The following is a 27,457-nucleotide window of genomic DNA, read 5'->3' as shown; positions in this document are numbered from 1 at the left end:
GAAAAAGGGGGCTCTGCAGCAGAGGCTGAGCTCTGAGCAAGCTCAGTGATGAATGACAAAAATGTGCAGTGAGTGCCCCAGCCCAAACATGGCACCAGAGAAGTCAGGAAACCTCTGAAGCTCCCCACAGGGCTGGACAGCCCCTGCTCCTCAGCATTCTCCTTCCATCTCCTTCATTAGCTTTCCCAGCAGCTGCTTTTTAACCAGCCACAGATTTTTGGTTTTTAGCTGTTTCATATCCCAAACCACCCTTAAATGCTGAAATAAAAAAAAAAAAAAAGTGAAAGAATAATACAATGGTTTGGGTTGGAAGAGAGCTTTAAAGATCAACTTGTCCAATCCACAAATGTCTTATGCTGGGCTTTTACCCATTCCAGTATTACTGCTAGTATAATTCAGATTTTCTTGGTGGTCTGCAGAGGAAGATAGCTCTGCCATGGTTGCAGGTGGGTACAGAATGGCCCTTGAAGCCCCTGAAGATGTAAGGAACACTCCAGGTACCAGAAAAGCAGCTGGATGCCAGCATTCCTAACCAGGGCACTTCTGTTTTCACAGCTTTTCTCTGCATTAACACCCAGTAGGATCACTTGCCACAGGCAAAGAGCTACACAAACATGGTCAAGCTTCAGGCTCTCTCTCACTGGATTCCTTACAGATTTTATTCCATATCTTTAAGATGAGATTCCTGACACTTTGTACACATGACATCCAACAAATCACAGCATCTTCTTTTTGGGGAGGGAGGTTTCTTCAACTTTCCTCAGAGCAAGGAGAGTGTAGAGCAGCCACTATATTAAAAATCAAATCACATCCCCACACAATGTCCAAACAGCTCATGCACTGAAGGAAGGAGGGCTGGGCAGCCAATTTCCCTCTCTTAAACTTAAAGGATACATAACACAATGTGACACTTGGATGTTCTCCTGAACCATTATATTAAAGAGCAGTAACTCAGTACACCACCGGTACAACAAAACCAAACTACTCTCCTGAAAGCAAAACCAACATTTATCACCCATGCTGGGCACACCTGAGATATCACACTCCAGGCTTTTTCAAGGGATTAAACATTTCTGAACAAAAAAACCCCAATAACAGGGTCTATACAGAGAGTCTGTGCTGCTCCAGACAGCCTTCCTTGGCAGCAGCTCCAGCTTCTCCCCTCCTATCTCACTTTCCTTCTCAGGCTGGGCAGCCACTGGAAGCAGGCATGGGAAGTGGCCAGTCATGCAGCTGCCAACACTGCAGAGAGCAGGGCAGGAGGGACACACAGTTCCTGAGGTGGCCCAGGGTCACAGAGCCCAGAGCATGGCAGAGGCCAACCATGAGACTGCTGGGAAGGTGTTGGTCTTCATGTTTTCTTCATCTGCATAAAGGAACACAGAAAAGAAAGATCAAATCTGCACAAGCAAATCCAAGAGCTCCAGTTGAGACTGAAATCCCTTTTGCCTGGGCCTCACCAGGTCATGGAAAGAAGACTTGCTACTGCACACCTGTTTGATGAGTCTGACATGGTGTAATGCAAGGACCCCTCTCCTCCTGCTGCTCCAGCTCCACTTCCCCAGAGGTGGGAAATCAGATGTGAATTCAGGAGGTTTTTTCTAAGGAACTCTAGAGAGAAAGTTCCAAGGCATGCACAGCCACTGCCTTTGGCAAGTCACTTAATCCACCCTGTAAATGGAGCAGCTCTTGTATGGGTGTTGCAAACTCTTCCATTATTTGGAAGATGGAAGAAAAGCACCCACACAGGGAACTCACAGGGTTTACAAAATGCTTTAGTTCCCTATGGTTGAGAGAATGGGAGACTCAGTATGAAATGAACACTGGAGTGGAGAAACAAATACTTCTGCATGCAAGCAGCAGAAAGCCTGGAAAAGAGAACAAAACCCAACAATGAGAGAACTAACCCTCAACTCATTTTGTTCCCATTAAACAACTAGAAATCCATTTTGCTGCACAAAGGTCAACATTGCATCTAGCTATTTATTATTGTGGCATCTCCAGCCCACAGAAACACCAACATTTCCATCTGTTCCAGCAGCACCAGCCTTAGGACACCCAAGAGGGGCTGCAAAACTCACAGTAACAGACTGCTCAACTTTCTGCCAATTCTGAATGAATCTGTTCACACTGTTAAGGAGGCACAGCATGAGTGGTGCTGCCATGTGTCCAACAGTGGGATGGACAGTTTCATAAAGTTGGGCCCTGCTGGAAAAACTTCCTATCTGATCTGGGTTATCCTGCCTCATTTCTTCTCATTGCCTGGAGTAAATAAAGGAGGTGTAAAGGTCTTCCACTGACTCAAGTAAGACAGCAGGCACTGAGGACTCTCCAAGAGAATGAGGTGCCTGTAAATGTATGTAAAAAAAATGGAGAGGGTGCAATTAGTGCACACTCAGCTCATTAGCTGCCCTGATCTTAATTATCTCTCAAAATTTACAAAGAAGTGGAAGGTCAGCAAATGGATAATTAAAAAAACAGAACAACAAGACTACACAACAATAATCCCCCTGGCCAAAGGGCAGCTTTTCCTCCACAGCAAGCTGGAAGGAGCCAGAGATTATTACAAGAGACAAGGCACCCTCTCTTAGCAAAGAGCTGACAGCTGTCTCATCTCTCAGCAGCCCCACGCAGAACCAGTGATGGCAATGACAGAGGGAGTTTCTGCAAGGAGGCAGGAGCTGAGTCAGAGGAAGCCCCTCTGCATTTCTGATTAAGAATTCAAATTAAATTTACATTTCAGGGATGTTTACTCATTTCTCAGCCACAGACAAGAGCTGATGTTTGTATTTTTTAGCTCAGTATGGAGGAGAAAACTAGTAAAATGACAGACAAGCAGCAATTCAACCACAGCTGTTCAAAAACTGGGTACTTGCTCCCTAGGCTGCTTCAATTGTCAGGGCACAAGGGGACTGTGAGGCACTCCTGCAGCAGCAAGGATGGCTGGGCAGCAGGAATTCAGTGCTGACAGGATGCCAAGACAGGCATCACTGGAGCCCAAATTAGCCAACTACTCAGCTGGATACCAGCAGCCCACTGAAAACCTCTGCTTAACATGCAGGAAAAAATATGAGTGTCAGGACAAGGCTACAAGATGATTTTTATCTCCTCTTGCCACCCACACCATTCTCACTGAGGGACAGGATGCATTTACATTCCTCTAGTCCTCAAATCACCACCTGTATCTGACATATATGAATCTTGCTTTAGTCAGCTAGGTAAGGAACTCTCCAGATTCCTGCATTTGAAACACAAACTCAAGATTTGCAGTCTTCCCCACACTACCTTCTCCCAAACACACACAGTAAGATCATGGTTAGTGTCTTTCAGTTCATTTGATAAACTGACAGAGCAAGGACATTAATATCCAAGACACACAGCTTACACAGTTTCTCTAGCACAGAAACCTAAGTTGGCTAGAAAAAATAAATAGAGAAAATGACTACCTTTACAAGTTACTAGCATCAGACTTGCTTTTACTCTCAGAGCAGTGTCAGAAACAGCCCCAGAGCAGGCCCACCGCTGAGCACTTCAGCTGACATTGGCTTGAAAGGTGTTTTGCTCCCTGTAGTAAAATGTCTCATGAAAATACTGCAGTTTAAATAACACAGAAAAGGAGAGAGAATCACCTGTTGTCAAGTGCTTCTGGTGTTTTTAATGGTACTACCCTAGACTGCACTCACAACCTGGGGTTTACTCCCTGCTGAACCTCTCTGTTCAGCACTTGATCAAACTGGTAAATAGCCAAGGGCTTCTCTTTGAACATGCTCTGAAACCCTAGGTGTAAAGCACACACATATGCTTTACATTCACCTCAGAGTCATTTTGTTAACAAACCTGTAGTTGTTAAGTTGTTGCTTATCCTCAGCAACAACCAGGACTGCAAATCACTTCCTATCAGGTCAGTTTAGGATGATCCTTTACTGCAAATATTCACCACCAGCACTTGTGGTCTTTCCCTGCATTTACAGACTACTACCCTGAATTATTATACATCCTTTGCCAAACCCAGAGATCTAAGAGGAAAACACACACTTCCTGCTCTGAGTTCTCAAACTGAAAAATTATGGTGCAGATAGGGGAGGTTAGAGAGAGCAGAGTCCCTCCCTGAAGTCTGCAAAGGGATCAGAGGACAGGCAGCTAGAAAGGTACTTATGGTACTTATAAATAATAGTTTTCATATTATGTTTCTGCTTGCTTTTTATAAAAGCAGAAAACCAGCTGCACAGAAAACTTCCATGGGACTAAAACAAGACCCATCTGCTGAGCTCTGGAGCTGATTCCATGGAATGACAGCTGTGCCAAACTCTCACCTGGTCACAGCTCAGCCCCATTCAGCTTCAAGGTTGCTGTTTCACTGTCTGCATCCCGAGATTCCTGCTGCAAGTGAAGGTCTGGTTCCACCACTTCAGCATTCCCCTGCTTCCCACTGGGCTGAACATACAAGGCTGAAGGATTCAGTTCCTCAAATTCCTAGAACAAATGAAAACCATGGCAGAACAGTAAAAAACCTCTACATTGTAATTACCACAAAGAATAAAAGGATGCAGCAAATCTCTAACAGGTCAGCAAATGGGTGAAGGTGCACAACACCAAGAGTTAGCTCCAAATTCTTGCAGAAATGGCCTTATTAAGGAAACCAACTCCTCTTTTGCCAGCAGCAAAATTTCTCAGCAATGCCCCTCTCCCCCAGAATTTGGCCTACACATGCAAAGATACCATCACAGGATCTAATCCTGCCAGAACATGCATTCTGCATCTGCTGAATAAAACAGATAGAAGCACTCCAGGCTGTGAAACTCAGCTTTCTGCTGAAATATAAAATCATGGCAGCACCTTTCCAAGGGTTTGCATAATCCACACTGTTCTTACTGGAACTGAGCTGACATATGGAAACAATGCCACAGGTAAAAGCACAAATGATCTTACAACTGGTGTGACAGTAGGCAATTACCATGGTTATGCCATCCAGCACTGTACATTTCACTGGCAAAATATGACAGTTTGTAAACCAAACCATTTCCATACCAACTTTTAATCCATTGCTAGAAGACAGGCTGAAAACAGTTTGTTCTACTAAACAGAACATCTCTGCTGTACCACCAGACTCCACCTTAACCAAAAAGCAAGCTCCCCACACAGAGTTAGGGATGCAGTCACAAAATGAAAAGCCACAGGAAAGCAAGGAATACCAGTTTTGCTCTTCACAAAACCACTTGCTTCAAGATAAGAATCTTCCCATTAAGAACCTTCCCATTTACAGGCACCCCAGCAGGGATCCTTTCCTTCCCCTTCCTTTCAGCAGCACTCGCCTCCCTCCTGACCTGGGAAGGGATGTTCTCCCCACAGACATCAGCATATCCCATATCCCTCAGGACAGAGTGGAAGTAGACATCCTCCTTGGTGGATGTGTCACACAGGAAGAGGTACAGAACTCCATCCACGTATTCATCCACGATGCCCACAAGCTCCTTGAAGCGACAGAGATGCTTGAACAGGAGAATTGCTGCGCTGGACCACGCACCCTGAAGAGGAAACAATGTAAAGTCACCAGAAAACAGACCAATATCCACCACCTGAGACTTTTCCTTGTGGTGGGCACTTCTCAAAAGCCAACTGAGCTAGGCCAGGCTAGTGACAAATACAGCAAAGTCAGGCAGACAAGCTTCTCTGCATGAAACTAATCCAAACTACCCCAAAGCCTGCAATTCTCATTACACTGGGAATGCCCTAAATACCTACTTCCAAACATAGTTCCATGGCATTCACCAGTGATTTTATCCCAATTGCCTAAAATACAGTTGTTTGTTGGGATCTTCTTTTTTACTTCCTGGAATCACAAGACTTTACAAGCATTAAAAGTATCAGAACTTAATAAGATGCTGCTAAGCCTCATCACAAGGAAAACTGTGATTAACCCTCAAAACCCAAGGGGAAAATAACTTTTTAAAAGCAACATCCTTAAAAACACACAGGCAGCAACTCTGCTCACATGCTTTCCTTCAGAGACTGTACTTCTCAGGCTTCTTGACCAAGAAATTTCCCATCACAGAGAAACTTTCTTATGACCTCTCTAACTCTGGCTGTGCTAACTGCATCAAACCAACTCACTTAAAGCTCTGTTACAGAAGAAGTTTTTAAAACAGAGGGTTGGAGCTACCAAGGCTTCAGAAGGACCTTGTGGAACTACTGGCAGGGAGAGGAACAAGTTTGCTGTGCTGCTTAACAGGAGCCATCTGTTTCTGCAGGAACATAAACAAGAATGCTCTGATGGCAAGGAAACCACTGCAAGGGTGATTGCCTCTAGAGCAGACACTCGCCCAGCACACTCTGCTGAATGTAACAGCACTAATTCTGCTGTAAATATCAACAGGACCTGACTTCATCCAAATGTTTGCCCTTGGCAGGAGAAAAAGACAACCTCTACTTGATAACTTCTCTACATATGTCAATAAACAGAACTGCATGTGCACACCTACCTCCACGGGTTTTACCCATGCTAAGGAACATGGGATGGCCTGAGCAGGGAGCTTCAAGTAGTGCCACCTACAACACAAAGCAAAAACATTACAGCAGAGATAATGATTCTATGATCAGGGATAAATCAGCAGAAGAGCAGAACTTCCTCCTCTTCTGGGTTTTACGACCAGTTTAGGAATGCAGAAGTATACATTGGATTGTGCACTCATGACTAAAACCCAAAGGAACTTCAGAAAACACTCCATACCCAGAGAACAGTCACAGCAAAACCAGCAATAACAACTGGTCCCTTATGCATTCCCTGGCCCAAGCACCTTCCCATCAAAACCCCTTGTGGAGACAAAATTACAGATGGAGAACCTTGACTTTTGAACCCAAGAATGCCAACAGCCAGACACAAGGAGAGGCAAAAGAGGGGAAAGGCACAAATATGGACAATGTGCTGAACTGCAGGGAAAAAGCACCCCTGGCATTGCACACAAGTGCTACCTGGGGGGTGTGCCTTCAGGAGAATGTGTATATCCATCCATGCAACCCAGGAAGGAGATTAGGGAGCTTGCCCCAAGGTGACAGACAGCAGCTGAGGACAGACTGAAGAGTGAGGGCAGACACAGCAAAGGATTTAGCAGTGTACCCCAGGGGCCCGTGCTGGGTCCAGTATTGCTCTAGGTCTTCATCATCTATCTGGGGGATGTTGGGGAGTCTACCCTCAGTCTGCTGGTGACACAAAACTGGCAGGAGTGGCTGATGCCCCAGAGGGTCAGGTTGCCATCCAGACAGATCTTGACAGGACAGAGAAATGTACAGACAGGAACCTCACAAAGTTCAACAAAGTCCTGCACTTGGGGAAGAACACCACCATGCACCAGCACAGTGTGGACCAGCTGGGAAGTGACATTTTTACCAGGAGAGTGACCAAGCCCTGGAATGGGTTGCCCAGAGAGGTCATGGAATCATCATCCTTGGAAACATTCAAAAACCATCTCAGCATGGTCCTAGGCAGCCTGGTCTAGACAGCCCCACTACAGCAGGGAGCTTGGACAGGATGACCTCCAGAAGCCTAATCCAACCTCAGCTGCTCTGCAATTCTGCTGCCCATGGGCAATTCACTTACTTGAGGAATCTCAGCCAAGACTTCTGGACAATCTGGAGGTGTCCATAGTCTGCATAGAAGACCTCTACCTCCTGGTCATTGATCACACGGTGGATGATCACACGGTACCACCACTTGGAGACCATGACACAGCAGAGCTGCCCGGGCCGCACTGCAGACTCAGGCATGATGTATTTATCAGAAGCAACTTTATGTGAGTAAACGTGTCTGCAAAAGATAACAGTGAGAAACCAGCCTCAGGAGGTGCAGGAGATGAACAAGGAGAAATATATGGGGCATCAAAAGAATCCTGACTTTTTAAAGTCCCCATGACATGAATTTTCAGGATTTGTATTAATAGATCCTTTATATCTCTGTTCTGTTGTACTTAAAACTGAAATAGGAATCAAATTGCAACCCCAAACTTTTAACATTTGAATGATGCTTTTGGGGTACAACAAAAAGTTAGTTAATGGAGATTAATCAGAGGCTAAACACAGACATCCTAATCATTACTTTTTTACCATTACCTTGACACATCAGCATTTCTCATGAACCAGGCTCTGCAGTACTGCCCATGTGCAGTGTTGGAGGTGGAAGTAAAAGCCTTAACTGAGCACATTTAACAACAGCTGCACAGACAAGACACAGGAACCCTCCAAGCTCCTTTCCATAGCCCTTCCAGGCTTACAAAGTTCAGAACTGCTAGGACACAGACAAACCACAGGAACTGCTGGTGACCACACTAATTGCTTGTTAGTTAAAAGGGATGCACATTTTGAGTAGTGCTTCAGGACAGCACCAGCACCTCTGCACCAAGCCACGAAGCCAGCAGTGACCATGACCAAGAGCTGGGTGCCCTGCTCCCTCAGCACAAACACCCCTGCACTGCCACAGCATGCTCCCACCTCATCTCAAACATCAGATCCTGCAGTTTATAGGATGCTTCCGTGCTGCAGACGTGGATGTAGAACTGGCTAGGAGAGACGACGAATTCCACAATGACTCCCACCAAGCACCTTCTCTTCAGAGGGGGCAAACTGCAAAGGCTTCTGTCCTGAACAGCGTCTGGAGGGATTTCTGGAGTCGGTGGAAACTGCTCAAAACCTTGATGCTACAAGGGGACAAGGGGGAAGTGGCACTCAGATGTCTCGTCATGCACTGAACACACATAATTGGCCTTTCCATTAATTTAAAACATAGTTCTGCTTTCCTGGGGACTTGTGAATTACTGAGTATCAGAGAATCCCCACAAACTGGGCAAACTTCAAACATGGAAACTTTCCCTGTGATAGAAACAACCATTTTCACACTCTCTTTCTTTCTTCCCTCCAGTGTTAAGAGGGGTGCAACAAAAATACTTTGCTCATATTCCTGCAAGGACTATAGGAGAGGAATTGAAGTCAGGTCATATATTTAGACAAAAACAGTGAATAACTATTGCTTAAAAAGCAAAACAAAAATCAAACCCCAAACCCAATCCACCTCTTAGATGGATTTTACTGAAAAGTTATTATTTCTATACTCTATGACTGTGAAAAAGTACATGATTGAACCAGCAAAACTATCTGAAAATTATTCTAAGTGACAGAAGGCATGAATGCATCCCACTTTCACACTAGAGCTGCTTCCCAAAGACACAACCAGTTACAATCTAAAATTTCTGTTCTTTTCTCACTTTAGACAAATTTGTACAAGTGAGCTCTTTGAATAGCTTTCAATTTGTCATTATTATAACTGCTGAAAACATTATTTCACTTGAAGTAGTATGGATGGGAGCCTTAATCCAACATCAGCTACTTGCACTGCCTCAAGAGCTTTCTTTTGTGCCAGCAGACAGCACTGGAGACAGTGATTAAAGTCAAAAACACTTCAATTTCACTCATTGTGAGCACAGTACAAATTATCACTGCATCACACATCAGGCAAGGTGTGGGCAATTCATATTCCAGCACACTCCCTGCTGCTTATTTCTAAATTCAACTCAAAACAACGGGGTTTTGCAATAGTGGCTCTCTTAATCACTTTGTAAAGGTGCAGATCACAGAATCATAGAATATTCTGGGTTAGAAGGCACCCACAAGGATCATCAAAGTCCAGCTCCTAGATCTGCAAAGACCACCCCAAGAATCCCACCACGAGCCTGAGAGCATTGTCCAAATGTTTCTTGAATTCTGGCAGGCTTGGTGCTGTGACCACTTTCCTGGTCTCTCCTTGTGCAGACTGAGTAAAGCCTAATGCCCTTCAATTTTTTGGAGCTAGAAATTTTGACTAAAACATTTGAGTTAAACAGTGAGTTAACATTTTTGAGTCTAGGAGCAACTGAGGGAATTCTGGCCTGAGCAGCAGCATCACCTCTAAAAACCCCTTACAATTTCACAAATTTTCTCTATGTATTCCTGTGAATGGTGGCATTTCTAAGGGACAATTTTGCTCTGATAAACCTCTTCAGATCAGAGTGTTAAGGGCACACATGAACTTTATATGCTTGCTCACATATGTTAGCGACAACAGACATTTCTTTGAAAGACTTATGGGGATGTGCACTTGAAAAGAAGCTCACAAAATACAACAAAGCTATAAAAAGATAAAGCAAGAGTATAAAATCAGACTTTATAAGAGGTATGACTTGCAAGAGGGGCTGACTCTTTGCCCCAAGCTGGACTGGCAGCTGCCAAGAGTGGTGTGGGTGACACTTTTCCTTCTGTCACAGCGAGAAAAAGCAGCTCCTGAGAGCAGCAGCTCTGTCTTCTTTATCCTTCTTGGAACTGAGCAGATGGACTCAGCCTTGTGCCCCACCTGACCCTGAAAACACTTCCAGGATACCAGGGCAGGGATCAGGCTGCATCTTTCCCCTCTACATTGCAGCATCCTGCTGAACAAATGCCCAGTGCACACCCAAACAAACACATCCTAGACTGCTTTCCTCCTCTTTAGAGCTTTTTAAAAACAAAACAGCATACATGGTGTTTCATGACAAACAGGAGTTGTACAAACATCTTGCAAGTCTTTCAGGATCTTTAAATGGGTTCCTTCTGCAATACCTAGGGACAAAAATCTGGGGCTGCCTAGACCACATCCCCTCTTTCACTGCCTTCACACAATCAAACTTGTGGCTTGACCCAGGGAAATTCCCTGTGGACCTCATCACACCAAACCAAAATTTCTTTAAAGGATCAGAACAGGCTGCCAAAAATCTCTCAAGTGCTACACAAAGTCCAACTCATAGTTCCAGGCTTCCAAGCTCATTAGCACACAAAACACCAAAGTCAGAACCCGTGGGATTCTTTCCCTGCCTCTAAGCTCCAGTTGTACAGCTGGGTATAGCCACAAGACAATCTTGGCAGAGGAAACAACTCTAAGCAGTAGGATTTTCCTGGGAAAAAGAAGGCCCAAAGGCACTCAAAAGAAAAAAATAAAGGAGGTATAAACAAACTCTGTCAAAAAGATTTGGCAGTTCAAAGCCTCTACACTGCTATTCTCCAGCCCTTTCTAAAACCACACTGCTAAACAAAACAAAATAAGGATAATTTCCTACCAAATAGCAGACTTGAGACTGCAGGAATCAAGGTCACTGAGGAACATTCCCCAGCTCTGTCCAGCTGGTTGACACTGAAGCCCTGTCAACAGCAGCAGGGGAAATTTCACACAACTGGTCTCAAAACAAAGTTATCAAAGGCCAGTTACAAGTAACTATATCAAAAGGTATCACCACTCTTGTAAGCCAGCAAGATAACACTTAACTGGCCTGGGATGATCTGACAGACCTCAAGATCAGGAGGAGAGCAGAAAAAGACTGACTTTGGGTGCCACATAAAGCTATCCACCAGCTCACTAGGAGCCTCCTTGCCTCCAGAGACATCTAAAACAGCTACAAAAATGCTTGGAAGCAGCAGGGCCTCAACAAAGCAAACTCAACAGAAACAAAGATAGAAAAAAGAGTATCACCCCTTGAATCTGACATGGCAAATCTACAGATCATTTGTCCAGCCACTTACCTGCTTGAGGTGATCACCCAAATCTACTGCTTGTGTTTGCACTGCCTCTGAATCCATCAGAGCTGCTGCCTGGCAGAAGCTGTTTGTTTCACAGGTGGGTTCCAAAGAAGGCATCTCAGCTGCAGATGCTGCTGCAAAGACAAGAATTTGGCTGTTATTCCTTGTTGGACTGATACAGTGTTGCACATTAAGCAGAAAGGGAAAACATCAAAAATGGAAGTCTGAAAGCATTGGTGTTGTTTTCCTCAATACTTGTAGCATTCACAGCCACCACGTTCATGAGGATTTACTGTGTCAGTAAGTTAAAATGAACCAAGAATCACTTGCTCTTGCAAGCAAGCTGAAGGTTAAAACCCATTGCTAGAATAATGTTAAAATGTATTTTCCCTGGAAAAGCTGTGAATTTGGCAGGAACTGTGATTATCCACCCTCTCCCACAGGTTTTATGGGAATGATGAGGGTGTCTGCCTCTTTGTGGAACACTGTAGCCATGCCTTTCAGGCCACTGTTAAATCTTCAGTCTCAAGAAGTGTATGGCAAAAGCTTTACCAGCCTGCAGAGCAGACACTGAGAAGATCCTTCTAGTTTTTTCACCTATCACCTGGAATGATATGTGTAGGACTAGAAATTCCAGTCCTACACACACATTCAGCAAGTCCATACTCTGAACGGGCTAATCAGCCCTTCTTTCACCTCACACTGCAAAACAGTGCCAAAAACCTTCCCGTTAAATTCTCTGCAACCAAGACAACTGCCTCGTGCCAGCTGCTTCTGCAGCACTCAACAGCCCCTCTGTGCCCAAGCCCAGGGGAATCAGGACTTCTGCAGCAACTGCAAATGCAGCAACAGGAACCTGAAAGGCAGTTGTTGGCCACAGAGCTTGGAAGAGCTAGGTGCTTTCAGTTAAAAACACCACCTCACCTTGCAGCATCTCTTCTTCCTGAGCCTCACCTTGCAGCATCTCTTCTTCCTGAACTTCACTTTGAGGCACCTTCTCTTCCTGAGCCTCACCTTGAGGCTCCTCCTCCTCCTCCTCAGCTTCACTCTGAGGCATCTCTTCTTCCTCAGCCTCACCTTGAGGCACCTCTTGCTGTTCTATCTTGCTTGCCAGGTACTTCCTGAGGACCAGCAAGGAACCTGCCTTTGTTTGCTCAACGACAATGGAATCAGACATGCTCCTGAGGACCTCAAACATGGACAAAAAGCCGTACTGCCGGTACTGGAACGCGCGGCCAAAGCGCCTGAGGAAGGCCTTGTCCAGGTCTGCCAGCAGAAGCGGTGAGGAGCTCAGCAGGTCCTGCAGCTCAGCCTTCACCCCTGCTGGCAGGACAGGAGTCCCAGCACTCAGAGCCTGGAAACTCTGTGGGTTCTTCGAGTTCTTAGTGAAAAAAGTAGCATTTGCCTTCGCAGCGGTTTTCTTCGATGCCTTACGCGTCTTTACTTTCTGGTTGGCAACCAGCTTGGCAATCCCTTTGGTGGAGTCATCTGCAATGGCTGCAACAGAAGGAAATAAACAGACAACCAGAACAATGAACCATCAAAAAGCTCTACACTGCCAAAGCCCCTCTTCGTTCCTTTTCCCCTTCTCCACATCCCTTCCAGAAGTTGTCTCCTTCAAAAGCAATCCCACTAAACCATGGCTGATTTCCAGCAACCTTTGCAAACTGAACTGAACTATTTTTAAAAGCCAGCAACCAGTCTGCACCCTCATCCCCAGAAATTCAGACCAGGCAGGAAGGCAGGTCAAATTCTTGGATGCAGGATCACAAACAAGAACCAAGCTGCTGAGAGTTTTGCTGGGAAAGCAGAATCACAGTAAACTCTCACTACAGAGCACCCCTGCCCAAAGGTCTCCCTGGAGAACAGCCCAGGTCTTTTCCAAGCTTCTAAACAACTTTTTCTTGTGTTACTGTAGCACTCAAAAAGCCCCCAGCCATTTCACCCTCCCCAATCAACTCTTTGCAACTGCCACTTGTTGTCATAACTGTTCCCCAAAGAAAAAGAAAATTAAAAAGGTTCTTTGATACAGGCTAAGCTGCCTTCCTTGTCAGGTACAGAAACCTTCACAGCTCCTCTTGAGAGGCCCCATCCCTGGTTTTGGCTCCTGCTGTAGTTTGCATTTACAGGAAAAAGTGATACTTACCAGTTCTAGTGTACACATAAGGAAATGTTATGTCAGCTTCTAAACCAAGAGCAGAGTGAAAAAGTGTACAAAAATAACCAGAAGCATGGGTGACTTTTTTAGGAGGGAAGAGCACAAAAGTGTTAAAAAGACAGATCAAAATACAAGAAGAAATATCAAAGACAAAAAATTAACCAGATTCACATGAGAAAGAGATGAACAGATATGTGACATACAGTTCTGCACATCTGAACATCACTCCAGTATGAGGCTCCAAAATACTCCTCCACCCATTTGGAAACAAAACCTCACCTTTGAGGATTACAGCGCCATTCTTGGAAGAGCAGATTTGGACAACTTCAGGCATTTGTGTCACCAGCTCCAAGGTGGACTGGAAGCCCAGGTCGTGCAGAGGGAGAGGCTTGCAGACCATGGCCATGTACTGCTCCTCCAGCTGCTCCGGCGTCAGGCCCGCCTTGGCAGCGATCAGCATGGCCCTCACCTCCTTCTTCAGCACCTCCATGAGCTGCGCCCGCCTCAAAGCCTCCGAACTAAAGGGGAACACAAGCAAGCAGGTGACAACTCGTACCACAGCTGCTCGCCATCACGTGGAATTTTAGCTTTTCCCCCACCTAGCACCTGAAAGCCGGCAGCAGGTTCACGAAGAACCCGCGTATTCACCTGCCAGCACCCCTGGAGTTTAATGCACCCTTAAACCTCTGCCAGTACAGACACCCTGCGCGTCCATACTGCTGCCCGAGGACACCCCACCCAGCGCTCCTCGCAGAAACCCCTGTGAGCCCCAGCGCGGGGGTTCGCCCCTCAGCCCCGCAGGGCGTCCTTCCCCCACAGGGATCCCCGCTCCCCTCAGCCCCATGCCAGGCCCCCCGCCCGCTCCCACACGCACGGCGCCATGGCTCCGGACCGCCGTGCGCCTGCGCGCCGCCTTTCCCGCCTTTCGGGGCGCGAGGGCAGGGCGGGGCCGCCCCTCGCCCCCTCACCCCGGCCCGGGCCGCCATTGCTGCGCCGCTGAGGGGGAACGCTCGACGCCGCCCTCAGCGCTGAGGTGGGTGGGCTTTGTGCTGCCTCGGAGCGGCCGCGGGATGCTGCCCCTACCTTCTTCAAAAAAACAACCCAAAAAAATCCAAAAAAAACCCTAAAAAAAAAAAACCCACAAAAAACCAAAAAAAAACCAACCCCCCCCCAAAAAAAAAAACCCCAAAAACCCCAAAACAAGAAAAAAAAAAAACCACCCCCAACAACAAAAAAACCCCAAACAAACAAAAACACACACACACCCCAAAAAAACCCCAACAAAACACAAAACCAAAAAAGCCCCACAAAAAACGGTTGGAGAAGATCTCTGCGATGATCGAGTTCGACCCAACACCCTGAGGTGAGCCAGACCAGAGCACCGAGTGCCATGTCCAGTCTTTCCTTAAACACCTTCAGGTGCTGTCCCCACCTCCCTGGGCACCCTGTTGCAATGTCTGACCACTCCTTGCTGTGAAGAAATTTCTCCCTAGTCCAGCTCAAGCCTCTCCTGCTGCGGAGGGAGACTATGTTCCCTTGTTTGCCTGACCCCCCACCTGGCTACACCCTGCTGTGGTTGTGGTTGTAGAGGGTGATAAGTTCTCCCCTGAGCCTCCTTTTCTTCAGACTGAGCTCCCTCAGCTACTCCTCGTCAGACTTGTGCTCCAGACCCTTCCCCACCTCCATTGCCTTTCTCTGGACTTGCTCCAGAACCTCCATGTCCTACTGTTATTAAGGAGAGTCTTGTATTTTGTAAGAGGAGTCTTGTATTGTTAGGAGTCTTTTTTTTTTTTTTTTTTTGTCCCATCTAAGAGGAAAATCCACAGTGGAGACACAAAAAGCATGTTAGGAAAGAGCCACACACAGAACATGACCAGTTCCTTCAACGTGACAATATTTAAAACCAGATGTGGTTATTAAGAGGAGTCTTGTATTTTTTTCAGTCCCATCTGAGAGGAAAATCCACAGAGGAGACATTGACTTTCCAGAGGTCACAGGCTGTAGTTAAAGAGAGGTGCAGTGGCTCTTTCCTAAGGGCTCACAGATATCTGAAAAAAACCCTCAATTGTACAGCTGATTTCCACACAGGAGTATTTTGAGACTAAAACAGGGGCTGAACTTGTGAATTTTGGGACACCCATCAGCATGTGCTCTCAAAAAATCTCCTCATTTCAAAAGATAGCAACGAAACATCTGCTATGCATGGTGGAGTCAGGACCCACTGGTTGAATAAAACATCAGACAAAACCAGCATGTTGCAGGTTTGGAGGTGTTAAACATGCCAGGGTGCTTTTGACAAGACACCAGCTGGAATCCAAAACCAGACCTGAGCTGCCTTTTGCTGTCACTGCTTAAAACACCACCTGCCTTTTCAGCAGCTGGAGACCATCTCCACCAGTCCCATGTTGGCCAAGTGATAGACACAAAGTGGAAAGGGTTTCTGGAGCACTTCCAAAGAATATATACTGTATAAATTTATTAATTACACCCCATCCACACCCCACTTTTCTCTGCCTTTAGCCCTTTCCATCCATCACTTCCCTGCTGACCTGCTGACACGGCACCAGCACAGCAGAGAAAGCAGGCAGCTGCTGCTCCTGCCCTCCCTGCCTGCAATATCCTGACTCCAGGTGGAGCACAAGTGTCCAATAAAACAGGAATCTGTGAAAAAACAAGATCAGCACCTCCCCAGCTGTCTTCCCAGCTCCCTCCAGCCACTCCTCCACACCAGGGACTGGAAAAATCCCTGAGCTCAGCCCTGCCCTGCTTTATGTCCCAGGTGTGTCTTTCTGTAGGGCAATTTCTAGCTGGGTGCTGATTTCTTTAGTACAGTTGGTGACTTTAAAAGTGTTTCTTCCACAAGTTTCTGCAGATGTCAACACAGGCTGAGCAGCATGAAAAGAGAATGCTCCTGTTTGCTCTGCCATGCTGCTGCTGTGGAAAACTAGGGAGGCATTTGGGCACAAACTCTTTTGGCAGTTTGCAATTCAACAGCTCTAACTCTGCGATGGCTCTCATATTAACACCCATTCAGGAAAGCTGGGACCAGTTACTTTCCCTCCTTGCTAAAATGTGACCCTGAGGAGAGGGGGGTTGCTGCCTGTGCCCCTTCAGAGTGCCAGCCACAGGGCTGCTGGGGAGCAGAGCAGTGTGAATGGCACTTACCCAGACGTTCACCACAACAGCCCCTGCAGCCACTCCTGAGTAAGCCACAGGTCTCACCAGCAAAGGCTTTTCACCCTGGTGTCTATTCTGGGCCACTCTCACCTTTTGATCTCTTTGGGTGATAACCAAATATAGTTGATAACTGCCTGACAGTTACTTTTGGGTTGCTTTTCAACAGCTTTGCAGAAACTATCTACTAACAATCACCGGAATGCTTCTGATTACATTCTATTTCCAAAAGCATAGATGCAAGTAGAATATCCTCCTGGGGTCACCCTGTCCAGGTCGAACTTTCCTTCCCATCTCCACAGCAGTGCATGATGACAGCAGAGCAGCTGGAAACAGCTTGCTCACTTCACTGTCCATTATGCCTGACAAGCCTAATGTGATGAACATTGAAATGAGCCTCCCTGATGTGACACCTCCCCTTCTCTCCTCCCCTGCCTGCTTTTCCTGCCTGCAGCAATAAATTCGAGCACGTTCTCATTCTAGCCCCCGGGCAGCTGCGTGCTCCTCGGCACAGATGAGGATGGAGAAGAGGTCTCGGAGCTCTTCCAGGGAGTCCCACAGGAGACGCAGGGAGTCCCCGGCTGCGCAGAGCAAACGGGAGAAGAGGGAGAGCAGCAGAGAGGCTGCCAAAGGGAAGGGAGATGTAAAGCAGGAGAAAGCCAAGGAGACCAAGAGCACTGTGGAGAGTGATGGCAGGGTGCACACCTCCACGGTGGTGGACGTGGATGATGTGGTGTCTGATGAAGAAATGGAGGCGATGGCATTGCTGGATAGTGAGCAGCAAGAGGAAGGTATGGCTTAAAGAAGGGAAGGGGTTGGAAAACTGTGGGCTCTTTGCTGCTGCGTGGGTCACAGTGTGACTGCTCTGGTGGGTGTCATCACACCCAGCTTACACAGGTGTAGTTATCCTCAGGATAGGATATGGAGACTCCAGCTGGCCTCCCAGCCAGCCCCTGCAGGCTTACTAGCACCATCCAGCAAAGCACTGAACCTGGATACAAGCAGTTGCATTCCCAGCATCCTTCATGCTTCAGCTTGCTACTCCCCAGTTCTGTTCATGCTCTGGTCTCTTCCTTTTCTTGCTTGGCCTCCTTCGGGTGGATGGCACTGGCCTCACTGCCAGTTCATAGCCCAAAGGACCTCGCTGCAGGGAAGAACTGCCCTTGAGGTGCACACTTGCCACTCACCTGCTGGATAACCTTTAAGAGCAGCTCCTCTCCTCGTGTTTGTTAGGACATTCCCAGCCTGCTACAGTAGAAGGGAGCATCGTCATCCTTTTGGCAATACAGCTGGGCCTGTTTGGACCCAGCATCACCACAGGCATGGCAGATGTCTATAACAAGAGGCAGCACCACTTGTGCCCTTCCCTGCTGGCACCTCTGCTGCCCCAGAGTGACACAAAGGTTCAGACTTGCTCCTGACTCCCTGGGAACAAGCTTTTCACAGCTTCATCTTTCTGCCTCCATTACAGGAATTACAGCTATTGGGCAGTGCTTAGGAGCTCTAGTGACTACACAGGTTCTTAGGATCTGAAGCTCCCTCAGGACCTGGTGGTCCTATAAAATATTTCAAAGGCAGAGGAGCAGGGATGGAAGGGTTGGAAGGGATTAAAAATGGGAGGGGTGCTAACTTCACAGCTGGAAATCCTGATCCACTCCCTGGTTCCATCTGTTTTCATGCCATACCTGCCATTTTTTCCCTCAGAAAGGAGCCCAACAAAGAGCACCCAGAGCAAGATGACCCACACTCACTTTGGGGAGATGTAGAATGTAATAATAATCTGGGCTGACCATGCCCATCAGCCTCCAGCACCCTGGGGTGACTTCTTAGAATACAGGAAGATTTTACTGGCACCAGAGGCTTCATCCCACTGCATTTGGGAGATGGGATGCAACTAGAATCCTATTCCAAAACAATCTGAAATACTCTGATAGAGAAGGGCACTTCAGGCTGTGCATGTTTAAAGCTCTCTCTTATTTACAATATTTGTCTTTAGCTCATCTTTCCAGATAAACTTGAGGGATCCCAGCTCAGCAAAGTTGCCCATTCCAACGTTCAACGCTGCTTTGTAGCCCCAATTCTTCAAGATGAAGTCTGCTTTCTACTCAAGCAACCATGGAGAAGCATGGCTCAGTTTTTGTCAGTAAAGCAGAGACAAAATCTATCCCTCTATCCTTGCTACTCCTGGCAATCTGGAGCAGGGAGTGTTCCTTAACTCACCTCCAGAGAGAGCCAAGTGGTTCATTTACAGTGAGTCCAGGCAAAGGACAACAGTGAAGCTGATGTGTGCAGGCACTTGTCAGGCTATCAGTATTTTGGGAGCAGTCCTCTTCTAACACACTGTTGTTGGGTTTTTACCCTAGGTGGAAAGTCTCCTGGTCTGGGTGTCTGTGAGTGGCTTTTGACCATCTTGTCTTTCCTGTTCATCATAATGACCTTCCCCATTTCTGTCTGGTTCTGCATGAAGGTGAGAATAGCCATGGGGCCTTACAGGATGTGGTGTCTGATCTGGATGTCACACACTGATTCAGCATGTGTTGGACATGAGCAGAAAGGGTTTTTTGGTATAAGGCCCCTATTTATACCTCTTCAATTCGTCATTAATTTTGATTTGTCCTTTATGGCATGTTGCTACAGCACAGGGGTCCAACCATTGCTTATCAAATACTCCTGCTGAAATACCAGCAGGAAGGAGCTAAGGTTTCTCTTAAAAAAAAAAATAAAAAAAATTACAAGTCAGTTCACTTTCAGACATGTCCCTCAGCCTACCTAGTCCAGACATGGCTGCATTACTGCAGAAGAGTAAATAGGCTTTAAATTCCAAATTTTAAGAGAGATTGATCTCTCAATTAATAGCAGGTTTCCCCTCTTCCTCTTGTTTTTATTCAGCATGGCTACAAGTAGGCACTTGTAGGCTTGTTCCACAAGCAATGTGGAACATTTTAACTCAGGTTATTTAAGTTTAGCCAGGCTATAAGGAAGCAAAATGCTGGATCATCTTGGGAAACCCTGGGTGGGTCTAACATGGGCTGCTCTCACCAAATCTCTGTCTGTCACAGGGCTGCTCATATTCAAGGCTGGCCAGCAGTTCTGGGCAAAGGGTAAAGTGACTCAGTGACAGGCAATGCCACAACTGCTGAAATCCTCCCTTTGCAGGGCTTTTCCAGAATAAACTTCCTCCCGTGCTGGTGAGGCTGCTTTTCCCAGTCCCACTTCTTCCTCTCCAGCCTGGATTTGGTTCCCTCTGCAGGTGGTGCGGGAGTATGAGAGAGCCATTGTTTTCCGGCTCGGGCATCTCCTTCCTGGCAGAGCCAAAGGACCCGGTAAGGTGTTTACTGAGCTCCTCCCAGCCACGCTGCTCCTCTTCTGCATGCCTCACCAGAGCTCACATGCTGGTGCCCTCCAAGCAGACATGGCCAGACAGAAGATTTGATGGTTTTTATTCCCTTCCTTTAAGGGCCAGTAGTTTCTGATGGCTTTTCCATCACAGAAACAGCCTGAAAGTTTGAGCCTATGTATTGCTATTCTTTTGTAGTTCTGCATGCTGAACCCTCTCCTGTTCTCCAAAACAGAAGAGGTAATTTTTGTAGTTCTGATGATGAACCTGCTGTCTTTCTCTTCCTCCCACAGGCCTTTTCTTTTTCCTTCCTTGTTTGGACACCTATCACAAGATAGATCTCCGCCTCAAAACCCTAGAGATTCCCTTCCATCAGGTATGGCTGACAGAATTCTGGAATGTTAAATCTATGCTTCCAACCTTCATCCTTGCAAAGAAAAATTTCAAAAAACATCTCAAAGTAACCTCTACTTTGCCCAAGATCAGTCAGTAGCAGAGGTGGAAGCTACAAAGACTTAACCATTCAGCCAGTTTTCATAATTCTCTCAGTTGTGTGCTTTTCTGTGCTGCCTTAGAGTTGCCAGAACCAGCTCCATCTCCCCTAACATCTTCTACTTAGGTGGTGACCAAAGACATGGTTACTTTGGAGATAGATGCTGTCTGCTACTACCGGTTGGAAAACGCCTCTCTTCTCCTCACCACGCTGACCAGCATCTCCAGTGCCATCCAGCTGCTGGTGCAGACCACCACAAAGCGACTCCTGGCACACCAAGCCTTCTCTGAGCTCCTGCTGGAGAGGAAGAACATCAGCCAGGAGATAAAGGTGCTTCCCTGGGGAGGGAGAGGACAAAGCAAGGGGTGAGTTGAGGCTCCAAAAGAAGCTCAGGTGGCCAGTCCTTCAGAATCACAGGCACTGGTTTGAAGGTTTCCACACTTGGAATCAGTGTGGACTCCCTAAACCCTGGGGTTAACACAAATGGGAAGTGAGGGCAGTCACTTTATTTCTGAGGGGCCTTGCCCAGTAGCACACTGAACCTGATAAATCTGCCTTACAATTAAATCTGTCTTGCAATTAAAGTCCCTGCCCTGTCTTGCTCCCTGTAAGGGGCCTAGGCCAGGGCTGCTGTTCTCCCCATGCTCTAAAAGTACTTGTCTTCACAGGTGGCTTTGGATGCAGTCACAGGCTGCTGGGGGATCAAAGTGGAGAGAATAGAAATGTAGGTAGGAAATGCTGGTAGAAGGGAATTCTCTCTCCCTTTGCAAGTACCTGTCCTGTGCTTCTTGCTGTTACCTGCTCCTCTGCCTGCTTTCCCTCTGGCTCTCTGCCTGCAGGCGTTCTGCACAAGGTAGAGCCTCACCTCCCACCTTTCTATTTTCCCTGCCCTTTTCAGCCTTTGCCTCATGTAAAATTTCCAATGTAAGGCTGTTCTTTCTCCTGGCCTGACAGGCAGAGCAGGATCCTTAGCTGGGATCTCATCACCATTTCGCTGTTGCTGCAGGCAGAGTTTGCACCCAATTCTGGCAGCCCAAAAGGCACAGCAAGGCACTGAACTCTCCATGTCATACTCTAGATCAAAGGCCCTGGGGTCTCAGCACTAGTAGGGATGGGCTCAACACTCAAGTCTGTGCAGAAAGGTTGGGCTCACTGATCACACAGAGGGACATGGAAGAGAGAGCCAAATAAATCTGTGAATGGAACATTACTGTGCCTGTCTTGAGAGCTGTCTCCTAGTGGAGTCTCTGCTGCCTCACAAAGAGTGAGCTTAAACTATGAGCCTCAGAGACACAAAGAGTCTCCTGCTGGCTGGTGATCATCCCTGGTCACTAGAAAACCAGGCTGAAAGAAGATTGGGAATGGAGGTAGAAGACTAAAGTGAGACACGTGAAGAGGGACACCCAGAGGCAAAAGATATGAATGAGCTGCTCTGTAGAGACCAACTGAGCCCATGCCAAGCCTCAGACTGACCACCCAGTGTTGCCAGGAGTGCCAAGAGCCCAGCTAATGCCTGTCTTTACTACCACAGCAACAACGTGCAGCTGCCTGCTGAGCTCCGGCAGTCCCTGGCTGTGGAAGCAGAGGCCCAGAGACAGGCCAAAGTGCGGGTATGCCAACACCTGAACACTTCTCATCTCCTTCCAAAGCATTCCTCCTCCCTTTCCCACCTCTGGTTTGAGGTCCCTGGGACACACCACACAGGCACACAACTCTGGCTTGAGATGTTTCCTTTAATTCCTGAACAAGAGCTGAGTCTAACAAGGGGAGCTCAGTTGTGAGCTCTGATGGGCCTGGTAAAAACATGCCAGACATGAGCTTCCAGACTTCTGGCAGTGCCAAGAGGTTAGTACATGCTGTGATCTTCAAGGAGCAGGAATGTTATAATCACACTGACCCCAAACATTTCATCATGGCAACCTTCCTCTGTAAGTCTGTGCCCCCTCACTCCCAGCCTCACAGAACTTTCCTTCTTGCCCTGCTTGGTAGGTGATTGCTGCAGAGGGGGAAAAAGCTGCTTCCGAGTCCCTGCGGATGGCAGCTGAGATCCTCTCCAGTGCTCCAGCTGCTGCTCAGCTCCGTTATCTCCATGCACTGCACTCCCTTACCACAGAGAAACCTGCTGCTTTCATCTTGCCCTTGCCTCTGGATGCCATGAACCTGGGCTCTTCAGCTACCCACAGCCCTCCAGCTGTGAGCAGCCTCCTCACAGGCACCACAAAGCTCCCAGAAAATCCAAAAGACAAGAAGGACTCACCCATGCTCTGAGAGAAATGGTTCCCCACCTTGCTCCTGCTCAGAAAGGAGCAAGAAGGCTGGCCCACCATCAGGTTCTGACCTGGAGGCAGGAGGAAAGCAGCCCAGGTCTGCAATATAAAGTGGATTGTACATGGAAAAAGCCTCTACTTGTTTTGGAAAAGAAAAAATGTGGAGTGCAAGAAGCAGGCTTGGCAAGTGTGTGAGCAGGGGGTTGAGGGAAGTGGGGTGTCATCCCTTCCCCTCCACAGAGCCAGATGCCCCTTGACACGTTACAGCCTGGCTCCCAGGGTGTGATCCATGTTGCCCCATCACCTTGGAAGGAAGGACAAGACCTTCCCCTATGTCCTTACATGTCCCCCAACCACAAACCAAACAGGCAGGCAGGTGGGAGTGGGAGCACAACAATCTGTGGGGGAACAGCATGCAGGCAGGATGCTGGGTGCTGCCATCCTGGTGGTCCTGCAAGGAGGGAAATGTCCTTTTGGTGTCCTGGATATGGGATTTCAGTAACCACCCACGTACAGCCCCACAACCGAGGCGTTTAGCCCTAGTTCTGAAGCAGGAGGAAAAGGAAGAAGGGGAGAGAGGGCAGCATTTAAAGCTTGGTGCTTCCCTGCTGGGCACATCGGCTGTGCAGAGGAAAGGCTGTGCTGCTGCTCGCTTCCACAGGGTGGTGAGGCAGGACAACCTCTGAGCTCGTGGGCACGTAAAAACCTCAGGGTGAGGCGATGTGTTTAACCAACGCCCACTGGGCTGACACGGTGAATCCGGCACCACAGGCTGAGCGCCTCGGGAAACACCTTTGCCTGCCTGCAGCTGCCTCGGTAATTTTCATACACGGAGAACAACAGAGAGGGTTCTCAAAAATCCTAGAAGCCACAAAACTCCTGAGTATCTTTCCTGCCTTCAGCTGTTTGAAATGGCCAGGAACCTAGAGGTCTTGCAGTCCTTTCCCTTGGCAAAAATCTGAGCTCTGTCAAAGGAAATATCCCTCCACTCAGATTTTCTGATCCTGGTGCCCTTTATGTAGAATCAGCTCTGCTCCTGTCCTTTTACTTGACCTGCAGTTTCTCCCCTTGCATCAAAGCAGATCTCCCTGCATAGCCATTCCCAGCACCACTGTTCTGCTGCTGGTGTCCTGTACAGGTCCAGAGAGAGGGCACTTGGTTGCCTTTCTCTTAATTGCCCCCACATTGTTGGTCATGATGCCCGTGTCTAGCAGGGGATACTCAGCCAGTTGCTCACTCTTGAGTTTTCATTTATTCACAGCTCTTTTCCTGGTGGTAACTCTGACTGCTCCACAGTCTACAAATATTTGCCAGCATTTTTACAGCAAGGACACCTGGCCAACCAGCCCTCTTACAAGTGGCTGGGAAGTGGGAAAAATCCACCTCAGAACTTGGCAGTGACCACACAAGCACTGACCTGCAGGTGTAACCTCCCACTTACATGGTTTGCCACTGTGACCCTCCCAGGGGATGGGGCAGCAGGATCACTGTGGCTGCTGCTGGTGTGGCTGTGATGCATCTCAGGAGTGATCTGCTCATGGAAAATTAGCTCTGGGAAGTTGAACAGCTCTGTCATCTTCCACTGGGGAACATGAGCTGTGCAGTTACTCCTCTAAAGCTGGTACTGGTTATTTTTTATGCTGCTGGAATTAGCTCTGGGAAGTTGAACAGCTCTGTCATCTTCCACTGGGGAACATGAGCTGTGCAGCTACTCCTCTAAAGCTGGTACTGGGTATTTCTCATGCTGCTGAAACAGGCCCCTTCTTTCCCAACCTCAAGGGCATAAGAGCAAAAGGGCATAACACTGCAGAGTGAGCTGCAGCTGATCCTTTCTCTGAACATTTCTTTGGCTGCATTTCTAACTCCATGTGAAATAATCCATTCCCACCAAAATTATTGGCACAGGAAGGACCAACAGCTCCACAGATAAAGTCTCAAAGGAACAACACTTAGCCCAAGAACTGACTGTCAGGAGACACACAGCACTACGTCAGGGCACACCCATTGCCCTGTTTGCACGTGTATCTGCAGAAGCCAGGCATGGGTTTTTCAAACATGTAACTTCCTTACAGAAAGGTGAATTATAGCTAAGAGAATTCTCAGTTCCAAAAAGCAGGCCTTGATCCAGCAGGATCTTCTCCCTTTTACATGTACAGAGCCAGCAGAAACTTGTCATTTTACCACCAGGAGATACTATGCTCAAAAACCTTGCAGAAGGAAGACCTAGTTTAAAATGTACTTAAGGATTAGCAATAGAAGACCTTTTACATGTACAGAGCCAGCAGAAACTTGTCATTTTACCACCAGGAGATATTATGCTCAAAAACCTTGCAGAAGGAAAACCTAGTTTAAAAATGTACTTAAGGATTAACGATAGAAGAAGTTTCCAAGAGAGAATTTACTCTGAGGGAGCTGGCAGGTGTTGTCTGAGCCAATGTGATTCCTGACAGTTTCACTGCTTCCTCTTCCAAGCTGAGAATGGGTCAAATTGCAGTCATCCTAATTCTTGTACATTTTCCTCCTAATCAGACAGACAGCTGGTAGCTGAATCATCTGAAGCTCAGAGGATGAAGAAGGTACCCACTATCAGATATATAACGAGGCCATGCTGGCACTGAGGTAAAAAAACCTCTTGATATGAGAGGGAAGAGGTGCAAACAACTTGCTTGCATGATCCAGCAGGGATGAGACAGAAGGAAATAAAGCAGCAAGAAGAGATTGATGAGTGCAAACAGGAGGGGCACAGGCAAGAGAGGTGTGTTGAGTAGAAAGTTGAAGTAGCAATTGTTTTACAAGGATGACAAACTGTACAGATGCTAGAACTGTGGGAGGAGGCAGAGGACAAGCAGGACACTTGTGGAAGTGGCAGGGGCAGGAAGAAGAACAGCATAAATGCTGAAATGGCAGAGACATGTCAGGGTAGTGGGTAAGGAGTAACAGCAGTGAATCAGGGTGAAATGCTGCTGGGAATGGGCACTAAGACACTACTCAGTCATTGATGTTCTTCAGTGTTTGCTTTTTCTAGATCTCTTGGGCTGGCTAGAGGTAGGAACTTTGGGACTTGAGCAGGCCATGACTTCTGAGATATTTTCTTGGGAATTTTTCAGAAAGAAAAAACAGCAAGCCAAAGCCATTAAAAATACCACAGAGTTAAAATATGCCCAGGGTATCACATCCTTAACAAACAAGTTAGCCCCTCCTCCCATTTTGAAGTCAAAGGGACAAGATACATTGAAGGACTAAGGAAAGAAAATTTAATTACCACTTTTTCTCCTTCTCCACATTTAAATCTTGTGGATCTAGTTAAGAAAGAACACAAGGAAATGCTTTCATGCCTAATAAGCTTGTGACCTAAGGAACTCACTGCCATACCATGTGGGCAAGAACAGTAGGTAAGCAGTGTTCAAACCACTCCTAGAGAAAGCAAGAGTGTCATGCTATAAACACTAAAGATCTGTGGCCTCTGGAACATAATTTCTTTCTAATCCAAAATCAGTGATCCTAAACAGATCTTCTTGACTGTCACAGGAAGTACTCCCTCACAAGGAACATGATGACAATTACAGTGATCTCCTAGATACAGACCCTATGTTACATGTCAAAATCAAAATTAGTTTCTCTCAAAACCAGAGCATGTTCAGCAGTTTCTTCTGCCCTGATCTAGAATCATGTTAAAAGCCTCTTTGCCTGAACACTGACAGAGTTCAGACAAAACCCCAGGATGAGTCCAGCAGAGGAGGATTCTGCATTAGGGTTAGATGAGTGAGGTGTCCTCAAAGATTGCCTCAGTCTCCACATCTGGGAAAAGGTTCAAAATATTGATTATCCTGACTTTGCCTTTCCTTGTTTTTTGCTTTTTGGATGCCTTCTTTGTCTTTCTCCAGCTCACACTCTAGCTCTTGATTCCCTGCAGAGCTTCGTCCTGCTTCTCTTCAAGACCTTCAAATCTTTCCTCTGCATTCTGAGCATGGATCTCTGTTTCTGTGAAACACAGAGGCAAAGTCAATGCAAAACCATGACATCTAAGGAGCTACTGTCAGGAGACCCAAGAGAAAGATCTGGAGGGCTGAAGAGTCCAGTGGGATTGGCTGACTCTATAAAACATGCTTATGGTTTCAGAGAAGGGCATTGTTAAAAGATCTGCAAAGGATTTTATGGCACATCTATGTAAACCTTGCAAATTTAATTAATTATAAAACTCAGTGTTTGCTAGCAGAGGGTGAGATGCTGATCTTCACTGTGAGAGGATAAAAACAGAGCAGAGTCAGTTCTATTAGCAGGGCTAATGAGATGGGGTTTCCCTGGTTAATGCAAGCTCTCAAACAAAACAAGTACCTGCCTGAAATGAAATCCTGCCCTGCTCAGGCTTCCAGCACAGGAGCAGTACTCAGAGCAGCTGCACTTGCAAACATTCCAGGACTCCCAGGGCTTCAAAGTCTTCCTGGGAAAAGGAAGTGGAG

The 27,457-nt window shown here is 47.0% G+C and overlaps 2 protein-coding genes across 8 annotated transcripts; one reads left to right on the top strand and one right to left on the bottom strand.

Annotated features, from left to right (window-relative positions):
• Positions 1-646: 646 nt before the first annotated feature.
• Positions 647-27,457, bottom strand: TDRD5 (tudor domain containing 5). Of its 7 annotated transcripts, none has more exons than XM_039730340.1 (10): positions 27,333-27,457; positions 14,006-14,244; positions 12,493-13,065; positions 11,572-11,702; positions 8,482-8,687; positions 7,595-7,801; positions 6,480-6,546; positions 5,325-5,525; positions 4,314-4,473; positions 647-1,366 (listed from the first exon to the last, which is right to left on the bottom strand). In XM_039730340.1, exons 2-9 carry the CDS (start codon positions 14,214-14,216, stop codon positions 4,318-4,320), a joined length of 1,752 nt encoding a protein of 583 aa, XP_039586274.1. In that variant the 5' UTR covers positions 14,217-14,244; positions 27,333-27,457; the 3' UTR covers positions 647-1,366; positions 4,314-4,317. The 7 variants fall into 7 exon arrangements, with proteins under 7 accessions (XP_039586274.1, XP_039586275.1, XP_039586269.1 ...); XM_039730341.1 differs by lacking the exon at positions 27,333-27,457 and adding an exon at positions 18,088-19,254; XM_039730335.1 differs by lacking the exon at positions 27,333-27,457 and adding an exon at positions 14,601-14,614.
• Positions 17,395-23,156, top strand: NPHS2 (NPHS2 stomatin family member, podocin). The gene is made up of 8 exons (XM_039730343.1): positions 17,395-17,691; positions 19,264-19,367; positions 20,151-20,223; positions 20,531-20,613; positions 20,857-21,060; positions 21,399-21,454; positions 22,262-22,340; positions 22,720-23,156. The coding sequence occupies exons 1-8, from the start codon at positions 17,415-17,417 to the stop codon at positions 22,996-22,998; spliced, it is 1,155 nt and encodes a 384-aa protein (XP_039586277.1). The 5' UTR covers positions 17,395-17,414; the 3' UTR covers positions 22,999-23,156.

The sequence above is a fragment of the Passer montanus genome, unplaced genomic scaffold (assembly GCF_014805655.1).
Source record: "Passer montanus isolate IOZ18808 unplaced genomic scaffold, ASM1480565v1 scaffold71, whole genome shotgun sequence".
NCBI classification, from domain to species: domain Eukaryota; kingdom Metazoa; phylum Chordata; class Aves; order Passeriformes; family Passeridae; genus Passer; species Passer montanus.
The sequence above is the reverse complement of the archived record's forward strand: the minus strand, read 5'-3'. Positions and strand labels throughout refer to the sequence as shown.